This window comes from Sardina pilchardus, chromosome 1 (assembly GCF_963854185.1).
Source record: "Sardina pilchardus chromosome 1, fSarPil1.1, whole genome shotgun sequence".
NCBI classification, from domain to species: domain Eukaryota; kingdom Metazoa; phylum Chordata; class Actinopteri; order Clupeiformes; family Clupeidae; genus Sardina; species Sardina pilchardus.
Genome location: NC_084994.1, coordinates 24228718 through 24239407, shown reverse-complemented (window position 1 = coordinate 24239407; position 10690 = coordinate 24228718). Strand labels below are relative to the sequence as shown.

At 42.9% G+C, this 10690-nt stretch overlaps 1 protein-coding gene across 2 annotated transcripts in view; it reads left to right on the top strand.

The window, feature by feature from the left end:
• The first annotated feature begins 3574 nt into the window (after positions 1-3574).
• The window catches only part of LOC134085580 (protein GPR108), a 20958-nt gene continuing 13842 nt past the window's right edge, over positions 3575-10690 (top strand). Inside the window, exons 1-8 of one of the 2 annotated variants that reach the window (XM_062539961.1) lie at positions 3575-3821; positions 5113-5232; positions 5406-5456; positions 5904-5995; positions 6331-6416; positions 8757-8822; positions 9613-9809; positions 10154-10219. In XM_062539961.1, coding sequence (XP_062395945.1) covers positions 3729-3821; positions 5113-5232; positions 5406-5456; positions 5904-5995; positions 6331-6416; positions 8757-8822; positions 9613-9809; positions 10154-10219 — 771 coding nt within the window. In that variant the 5' untranslated portion in view covers positions 3575-3728. Of the gene's footprint in view, positions 3822-5112; positions 5233-5405; positions 5457-5903; positions 5996-6330; positions 6423-8756; positions 8823-9612; positions 9810-10153; positions 10220-10690 lie in introns of both variants that reach the window. The other variant, XM_062539960.1, reaches the window with a different exon arrangement.

The window sequence follows — 10690 nt, the reverse complement described above, 5'->3', positions numbered from 1 at the left end:
ATTCTCTAACATTGTTTGACACACACACACACACACACACAGACACACACACATTAAACATATATGTGGGGACTATAGGCCTACTATGTAATTTATGTAATTGAATGATATGAATATTCCCAAATCGGCGCATCAAAGTACTATTCTGTCTCTTGTGGTGAACTTCTTTGTTTCCTCTTTGCTTTTGAAAGGCCGCCTCCACTAAAGAGCACCAGTGTCTGGCCTCTCTCCGAGGTGAGGCCTGTCTCCATGCTGAGGTCACCTACAGACCACTGTGAACCCCATCACCCCACCGGACTATCCCCATCACTATAAAATGTGGGTCTCATTGCATTTTATGCTTATGCATTTTTACTATTCATCTATATATGTCCAGTATATGCTAACAAAAATACTACTATACAGATATATTGTACTGATATAAAACATATATGTATACTATATGGAAATGTGTCAGCCATTTTACACTGTAAACTCAAACAGTCAAACAAGTTCAAAATATTTTGACTTTTAATTTATTCACTCGGCCAATTTAAGCTAAAGCAAAAATCTGATTTCAGTATACCATCAACTCAAGTGTTCATATCTAAAGTGACTTAAAGCAATTACTGTAAAATATAAATTCAGTAAATGTCCGAAAGTTGTAATTATTGTCCAAATAAAGGTTTTTTTAGACCTTTGAGCATTTGTCTGCTAACTACGTATCATACACGATAGCTGGGATGCACTAGCCTATCACGTTAACGTTATCAAGTTAAGAATATACACAGTCCTGGGATTCAGAACACACCTATTGACATGTTCTGTATGAGATCTCATCAGAGTAGGCCTATCTGGTCAACACTCGGCCTAACGATGAAAACCACATCCCTTCTGAGCCTGCTGCATGTGCACTAATACAAATATCACACTGGCACTTTTCATCAGCAGTCCACCTCACAGAAAACCAAATCCAACCCTGTTGATGATCAGCCATGTGCTTTGTATATTCCAGGACGTTATATCCACCGTTTTAATGAATTTTCAGAAATATATATATTTTTGTACTATGTGTTTTAAAAGTAGTTTCAGTAGAAATGTTTTTGAATGTTGTTATTTGATTGATTTATCTTAACTCAATCGAAACAACACAACTACAATTTGATAGATATTTCCTGGAATATACAATTAAATAACATGACTTTTCAATGTTTAATATATATATATATATATATATATATATAATATATATATATACACTGTAGCATTTCGGAATCAAATTCTTCATGTACAAAAGCAAACCACGCAGGCCGATCAGCCCGTTATGCGGAAGCCAGGGGTGATTGTGGGTTTCCTGTTTATTCTCGATCTCCTGCTTGAGCCTCTCTGGTTACTGGGCAACTGCATGTTGTTTGAAAAGCCTGGGGTTGCACATTCTCAACTAGTGAGCCCCTACAGCTGTCCACTAATGCACACAGACACACACAGACAGACAGACAGACAGACAGACAGACACACAGACACACACACACACACACACACACACACACACACACACACACACACACACACACACACACACACACACACACACACACACACATTTCTGGTTGCACTACTTGTACATTAGTTTACCAGCTACCGCAAACTGCGCAAATGATTTGCTTTATTATGGTTGTGTGCCTTGTACATACAATTTGCTATTATAGAAATATTATATTATTGTTACATTATTTTAATGTTAAAGACCATTACTGCATTTTGCACTCTCTTTGTTCATCATGCTTGTATACCATTCACACACTGTTTGTTTATCATGGCTGTGTACCATGTACAATTTGTAGAAATCTGTTCATTCTTCGTATTGCTTATTTTTCTTCGTTTTGTTGATTTTGCTTTCATCAGTAGCACCCCACTACATTAAGGCATTGGATAAATGAATGACAACTGTTTGCAGTTTTAAATATTGTCTGATAAAATAGTGTTGGGTTGGCGCCCCCTGGTGAGCTTTTACTGCAACAGTGCACCCATGCAAGTTTTACTGCAACAGCCATAGACTGTTCTATATGGTAACAGCAGAAAGGAAATAAACTGAGAAATAAACAATTAAGACAACAGCTAACTTCACTGGCTTCTGTTAGCAAATGTAAACAAACTAAGGGCCACCTTTCAACTTACGAAATGTGTTTTGACCTCACACTAGGAATTTAACATTGATTCCGTACAGGTAGCCTGTGACTATCAAAGAGTCAATTTGACCTTAACTTCTGAATACTGTCACTGTCATGGAGATTTCTTCAAGACTACAGGTGAAGTGGTGTGTGTGTGTGTGTGTGTTTCCCTTTGAAACAGAAATGTGGTCAAACACAAGGTTGTTTTCCTTAATCACAATTTTACAATTAACTCCTTTCTTAGTCTTCCTATAGCAGCCAGAATTAACTGGAAAATGTCTCACTCTGGCTTAAAGGACACTCACTGATCGGCTCCCTGCTAATTTGAATACCCGGTCTGGTGCTCTGATGCCAAGTCAAGTACCCCGGCTGCAGCTTGGTTCTTCTGTATGGGAGGCCAAACAATTAAAAAGCTTAAGCAAAAAAAGGACACCACCCATCCAACTGGACGGAGCGAGCGACCCAATTGGGCAGCACAGCGCTACCCGTTCAAACTAAGTGTATGCTAACAGGACACCACACAAACAACCAGCTGGACCTCTCTGATGAGCATGCGTGCTGTGTTGACCAGCCTTTAACGCTATAGGTGGTCAAATCCAAAACTTGTTTCTTCAGTGGTTCCTCATTGGTAGAATGACTTCCCTAGTGTTCTGTGTTCCTGCAATATATTTGCAAATGGGTCATTCAAGAGGGGTTTAAATAGGCTACCAGCTGGCCAGCTTACATTTAATTAATCAATTATTAGAGTTATGGTTTGTATAGACTGTTTCAAGACAGTTTAATAATTAGTGTAGTTGTTCAACGTTTCCGTTTTAATATTCCACATGTCATCTAATGCAGCGGAAGTAGTTAACGGAATAGAATGTCCAAACATTGTTTCTGTTTTTCTTCTTGAAAGGGTCTATATTTACGGGGTTTGTTTATTTTCATTATTGATTTGATATTGAATTGATATTGTTGCTATTTTTACTATTTTGCTTAATGTAGGTTTACCAACTTAAACTGTTCATTTTAACTATCATCATTTTCATATTCTGTAAGCTGTGAGTGTGGAGTGTGAAACACACAATTAGGTTCAGCAGAATTTTTCATTAATAGGCTATGTGTGTGTGTGTGTGTGTGTGTGAGTGTGTGTGTGTGTGTGTGTGTGTGTGTGTGTGTGTGTGTGTGTTTCCATTATTTTCATTACTTTCTACATCAGACTCGTGGCCTTCTCAGTTTAAATGGACTCTTATGGCAGATAAGAGAGAATAGGCTGGGTGAACTCTGCCTGAGCTTAGTATGGTGATATCCAGACTAAAGACAGAAGGCTTACAGTAATGATGAAAACTGTGATGATTCGAGACCCTGTAACCTCCTACCGATAGAGGGCGCATTGTCAGTTTAGTGACTGGGTGACGTGTACGTTCTTACAGCACCAGGAAGTGAACGGGACTGTTGGCTAACAAGCTACCGTAGGCAGAAATCGTCAAGAGTTTTCGGAAATTTACCAGGATAACTGTAAGATAACAAAACAAAGTTTTATACTGTGGGAAGCAGGAACGTACAAGGGCAGAGTCGTGTGGCAAAATCACGACCATGGTACTGCTGCGAGATCTATACATGCCACTTATTGCCGTCATAGCACTGGTATCTTTTTGCGACGCAAGAATACACCAACTTACTCTAAAGGTAGGTAACACTAGAGAAATGGCGTTAAACTATGATCCTGACAAACCTTACATATTGCACTGCCACTTACTGCAAGAAAGGCAGACAGAGAGGTATTCAGATGTAACTGACCGTCGGATAAAAACACGTATTGTAGCTCCTTAGTTGTTGGAAAATACATGTTGATTAGCATCTTAACTTAGCCACCTAGCTTGATTGGTAATTAGCTAGTTATGAATAAGTTACACGAGCAACGCAAACCCAGTTAACAATCGATTGGTTAGCCTTGTTAGCTTGTCAGCTAAACGTGACATGGTGGTGGAGAGAACAACTTCGTTTGCAGAATCAGGGGACTTGTTAGCAATGTAGCAGGAGACCAACCAAGTCAAGTAAAGTTGTTTGACAGTTGTGGTTGTGGCAGAATTTGGTCACATGTCGGGCCAGATGCATGGTCCACAAATTCTACTAGTCGGCTGATTGGTAATCTATTAGAGCTAAGGTAGCCTAATGTTAAGGTTGATGTTAAGCCAATGCAGCTCAACCACAACAATTGAACTCATAAGTTAAATACGTCATGACTGGCCTTTCTGTTTTATCTCGTGGTCAACATTGACATTAACTTTAATGTCATTCAATTGATAATGGTGCTACACGTTGCAATGTTGGCGCTACTGAAAACGCTAAACAAATAAAACGCTCATTTGAGCCCAACGAGATGGAAAGGGTGAGTTAAGCTGTACAAATATTTTTGACTGTCAGCACCGCTGAAGTAGGTAACGTTAACAAAGCTAAGGTACACTAGCTAAGCCTAGATGTTGAAACAGGGCGTTCGGAGCTGTGAAGGGTTAGAGATTTGTGCAATCTGTTGCAGAAAGTTTGGGCAGCCTGGGAGACGACATATCTCTTTCTTCATAAGCTCGATCAAAGACCAGGCTCGGCGCACTATTAAATCAATATTCACGAATGTCGTGTCTCTGTGTGTATGCGTGTCACCAGTTGGTGGAGTCATTTATTTAAGCTCATCCATCCTTACCGCTGGTTTCAGTTATTAGCTATATTAACTATCTTCCCTACATTTTAATCACCCATCATCTTAATCCATAGCCTTTTCTAGTTCTTGTCTTGCTTGTTTCTCACTATTTTGTGTGAACGCTGTGGTGTGAGTGTGTATGTGAGAGAGAGAGCGCTGTGGCCTTCCTAAAATAATCTATTTGAAGGAAGTGGTTTGGGCTCATTTGAGAAATAGCAAGCCACCCGTTAATTCCTCTCTCTCTCTCTCTCTCTCTCTCCCCTCATTTCTGTTTCTTTTCAGAATGAAACGCGCTCCATTATCCACCTCAACACATTTGGTTTCTATGCCAACGGCACTCTGGAGTTCCAGCTAGTTTCTCTCCGGCTTTCACCAGCTCAGACGAAGGCTTCCCCTACATTCGTAAGTGCGTGTGTGTGTGTGTGTGTGCGTGTGTGTGTGTGTGTGTAATAATAAACAATATAATATACTGTTTCTCAAACTGTGGGCCTCCAGACTGGCACCAGTCCGCATCATGGACACTGAGTAAGTATGTCATAGTAACACACACACCTATCCTCCTTTCTCCCTGCCAGGTGGGGTTCAGCCTGGCCAAATCACGAGTGAATGGTGTCCTCGCATACAATGTGAGTATTGCCTCTTCATCTTGGAGCTCAGTGCCTAGATGTTTTTCACTGTAAATCTATGGTATGTATGTATATAGAGGAGGAACAAGAAGTGTCAGATTTGTGTGTACAGCTGTGTGCGCGTGTGCGTGCATGAGTGTGTGTGTGTGTGTGTGTGAGTGTGAGTGTGTGTGTGTGCATGTGTAACAGATGCCAGCTGTGCGTGTAGAACATTGGTAAACCTCCCTCGCTCTGGCACTTGCTGGCATGAGAGATGTTGCTGCTGTGTCGCGGGTTCGAGTCCGGCCGTGTGCAGCGCTGAATCGTGCTGGTTCAACACAATGCAGGTTACACATGTGCAGGGAGAGGGTGGGGTGTGAGAGAGAGAGACAGAGACATATGGACAATGTAACATGATGTGTGTGTGTGTGTTTGTGTGTGTGTGTGTGTGTGTGTGTGTGTGCATAGGGAGAGGAAGCCGATTCATGTGTGCCGCAGGAGAAGGCAAACTCAGCAGAGCCTCTTGCTGTCTTCATCATCCACACCACCGACCCGCCAAGGTAAGTGTGTGTTTGTGATTGATGTGTATGGTTGCATATTGGTGCATGTGTGTGTGCAGGGGTCAAAATTAACTTTTTGAAATGTGAATATTTACCAGCCAGAGACAGATGAACTGGTGAAATCCACCAGCCATTCAATAGAAAATACGTATTTTCTGTCTGAAATACACGCTGCCCTGCGGCTTACACAGTCAACACACTATGGCTTGAGCTCATGTACGAGACACACTGCTCATCTCACATTTATCTGTGTGTGTGTGTGTGTGTGTGCGCGTGCGCGTGTGCGTGTGCGTGTGCGTGTGTGTGTGTGCGTGCGTGTGTGTGTGTGTTCTCAGAGTGGAGCTGAAGCTCACTGGCGAGGGACAGGACAGTGTTCTGACAGCCTTCACGGAGAATGAGAAACACGGAGACTCCACCAAGGGTACAGGTTAGAGGCTCACACACACACAATCATGCACTCACTCTCTCTCCCTCCCTCCCTGTCTCTCTCTATCTGTCTTTCTATTTGTCTCTCTCTCTCTATTTGTCGCTTTCTCTCTATCTTACTCCCCTGTCTCTCTCTCTCTCTCTCTCTCTTTATTGGTGTCTCTTCTCTCTCTTTGTCTCCCTCCCTACCTTTCTTCCTGTCTCTCTTTCTCTCTGTATTTCTCTCTCTCTCTCTCTCTCTCTCTCTCTCTCTCTCTCTCTCTCTCTCTCCCCCATATGGTCTAGCGGTTAGGATTCCTGGTTTTCACCCAGGCGGCCCGGGTTCGACTCCCGGTATGGGAAGCAGTTTGAGGCCAGCCGTGGCCTACTGGTTAGGGCTTCGCCTTCGGGCTTGTAACCTGAGGGTTGCCGGTTCGATCCCCGACCAGTCCACGTCTGAAGTGCCCTTGAGCAAGGCACCTAACCCCTCACTGCTCCCCGAGCGCCGCTGGTTGGGCAGGCAGCTCACTGCTCTGGGTTGTGTGATTCACCTCACTGTGTGTTCACTGATTCGGTTCAATCTATCTATTAATGCAAGGAACGTCTGTCTGTGTGTCATTCTGTCTGTGTGTTCCACGCATAACTCTCGAACCGCTCATCCGACTGACCTAAAATTTGACACAGGTATTGCTAATGACATGCATGAGTGCAGTGTGAAGTTTGGTCGTTGTTGGACAACAAATTACAAAGATATCGTTAAATTAAGCGAAATACAACTCTACCGCAATCCCACAATTCTACCGCTCGCCGCACTAGCCACTCCCCCTCACTCTCACTTACTACAGCATAGAAACAAAAAAAGCACATTTCGCTGACAAACTCACGTGTTGCCATTCATGGAAATTACGATGTCTCACGTAAACAACGGACCGTTTCAAGATTGTTCATATTGGATAAACATGCTGAGTCCAACACACATGCACCCATGTTGGTAAGCAGGCTGTCAAAGTCACGTAACGTTGCATAGGCTACTCATCAACAACCGCAGTTGCCTAGCTCTTCATAGCACTGGCATGGCCATGGCATAGACGGGCCATGCATGCGGTTAGCTTTAGGCTATCATTTCCCAACAACAGCAAAAACGCACGGGTATGTAATGTGTCTAATAGCCAGCTCTGCAACTCAAACGCCTTTCCCCTTCCCTTTTTTTACTTTGCAAAGAGAGTAAAAAGCTCTAACTGCACGGGCCTGATTCTACATCATCACCAATCTAACATGATCTACCTACATCAACGTCATTGGGCAACACGTTTCTTGGAAAACATTGTTTGCACGGGCACTGCACTAGTTGGGTTAAATGCAGAGAACTGAATTTCCCTCACGGGATCAAAAAAGTCTATATTCGGGGGGCGCTGTGGCGCAGCAGGCTACAGCGTCCATACCATTTACGGGTCCGAGTGCCCACGGGGACCCAGGTTTGAATCCGGCCTGCGGTCATATCCCGATCCCACCCCATCTCTCTCTCCCACTTGTTTCCTGTCTACGTCTTCACTGTCCTATCATAATAAAGGCAAAAAGGCCAAAAAATATACTTTAAAAAAGTATATATTCTATTCTTCTATTCTCTCTCTCTCTCTCTCTCTGTCTCTCTCTCTGTCTCTCTTTGTCTGTCCCTCTTGCATACACCTGAGCACCTCCACCACTCATATTCAGGTAGCAGTTAAGTTTTCTTAACTGTTAAGTTTTCTCATGTGTGTGTGTTAAAAGTGTCATTCATGACACCTGAAGTGATTTCACAGTAAAAGCATACATTTTACACCACAATGAATCACTAATATTGAAATTCAGTGATAACATGATTATACTCTGATTAGTTGTATTGTATGATATGATATGATATATATAATAATGTGATAATATGACCCTATTAGGGCCAGTGAATTCCAGAGCTGTACGCCAGGGAGACACAAGGATGGTATTTTGATTATGTGTTAGCTGTAGGCTATATTTTCTTATGTATATGCTAGAGGCTATATTTGCTTTCTTCGTTTTCCTTGGCTTTTTTCCAAAAGCATCTTACACGCTTCAAATCTTTTTTTTTCTCTCCATGTTTTTTGGGCTCTTTGCCTTTATTTGTAAAGAACAGCGAAGAGAGTGACAGGCAGCAAGTGAGAGAGAGAAAGAGAGATGAGGTGGGATCTGGAAATGACCCGGGTCGGGTCATTTCCCTGTGGGCACGTGGGCACCAATTGTTGGGCCACCGCGTCGCCGCATACAGTACATGTCAGTTCTAACAAGGGCCAGTTTCCCCACAGTTAGTCTCACTCTCTGATTGGTCACTCTGTGTGTCACTCAGGAACCAGGAAGAAGAGGTCAGAAGACGATAAGACCGCAGTGATCACCCCAACTAAGCAGTCCGCAGGTCAGTTGGAGCTTGTTTGTGTCCCATTTCACTTCTGAGTTTTGTTCAGCTCATTTGTCCTTTAAAGCTGCAGTTGGCAAGTCTGGCAGATTGAGGGGACTTAGCCAGCATTTTGAATGGATACTGTTCTCATGCCCTTCCCTGACTACCACCGAGCACTGTCTGCCCCATCGAGTTTGTGCTTTGTTAGTGACTGTGCACAAACTGTGATTGACAGTCAGATCTACCAATGATCACACAGTCCTGCGCTTATTGGACCAGAAGAAGCTGGAGTGGAGGATTTTTGCTAAACAAATAACAGGCTCTAGGTGGAGGTAGAAGCGCCGTTTATTTTTCTAAAACCGGCTGATTTATGTTGTTCTGTGGGAGCAGTGAATATGATCAAAAACATCTTGCCAACCGCAGTTTTAATATGTGCCCACACCTGGTCATTTGTCCTTTGGAAAGCAATGTTACTGTAATGTACAGACGTTCAAGGACCTGGTTTGGACTGTTCAAGTTGCTGTGATGCTGTGTTAGCGGCTAGGCCTGCGCCAAGAATGTCGCTATCTTCCATGGACTTGACTTGTTTGTCTAATGTCTGCGTCTTGATGTCTGTGTCTACCCATATGCCTACAGGAACGCTGTGCGATTACGCCGCTCTGTTTGGCACCTGGTTATTTTGTGTTTGTAGGCTAATTGCCTGTATTTTGAATTTTGTTTTGTGAGGCGACCTTGGGTGTCTTGAAAGGCGCTTTAAAAATAAAATGTATTATTATTATTTATTATTATTAATGCCCGTTTATTAAAGCTGACAAGACTACCAAGGACAAGGAAGCTGACAAGACCACTAAGGAAGGTGAGCAAACCACCGAGGATGAGAATGGTAAGCAGGCCACAGAGGATAAGAAAGATGACAAGAGCACCGAGGATAAGAAGATGATGCCGGAATCGCCAGTTGTTCCTGGGAAGGAGGGAAAAGAGGAAAAGAAGCCTCAAGTCATACAGGTGTGTGTGTCTGCGTCTGTGTCTGTGTCTGTGTCTGTGTCTGTGTCTGTGTCTGTGTCTGTGTCTGTGTGTGATATTGGATGGTGAGCAAGAGAGGGAGAGACAGAGGGGTGTGCCTAACGCGTGTATGTCCCTGCTGTTTGTGTGTGTGTGTTATTGGGTGGTTAGTGTATGGCAGAGGTGTGTGTGTTATTGGGTGGTTAGTGCGTGTGCGTGTGCGTGTGCGTGTGCGTGTGCGTCTGTGTGCGTCTGTGTGTGTTAATGGGTGGTTAGTGTATAACCGAGAGAGAGAGGTGTGTGCCTAACGTGTGTGCCTAACGTGTGTGTATCTCTGCTGTCTGCAGCTGAAGGACTTGACCACACCAGCCATCATCACCCTGTCCAAAAATGGAGACGACTACAGCTTCAGCGTAAGCACACATTCACCTATCTGCACTGATTTGAACACTGTTGTCTGTCTGCTGCGGGGACGCCATACACCATGCTCTATACTTGCAGTAGATAGATGCTATTTGTGGTAGATATCTACATCGCTCTCGCTCTCTCTCTCTCTCTCCCACTCTACCCTCTCTCTCTCTCTCTCTCTCTCAAATTCAAATTCAAATTCAAATAAGCTTTATTGACATGACAAGTGTGCTTGTGTTGTCAAAGCAAGTATACAAATTCAATACATATATAAGATAAACAGAACAATGTTATAATAGTAATAATAATAACAGAAGAAATTAAAATAAAATAAAATAAAAGAAATGATAATAATTGTAAAAGAAAATACATTTAAATTAAGACTGGGATTGATGTCTGATCTTTGGCCATCATGTGTTATCTCTTAGCTTGTGACACTTGTACACAAACTGAAGTGGAGTATACTTAGTGCACCT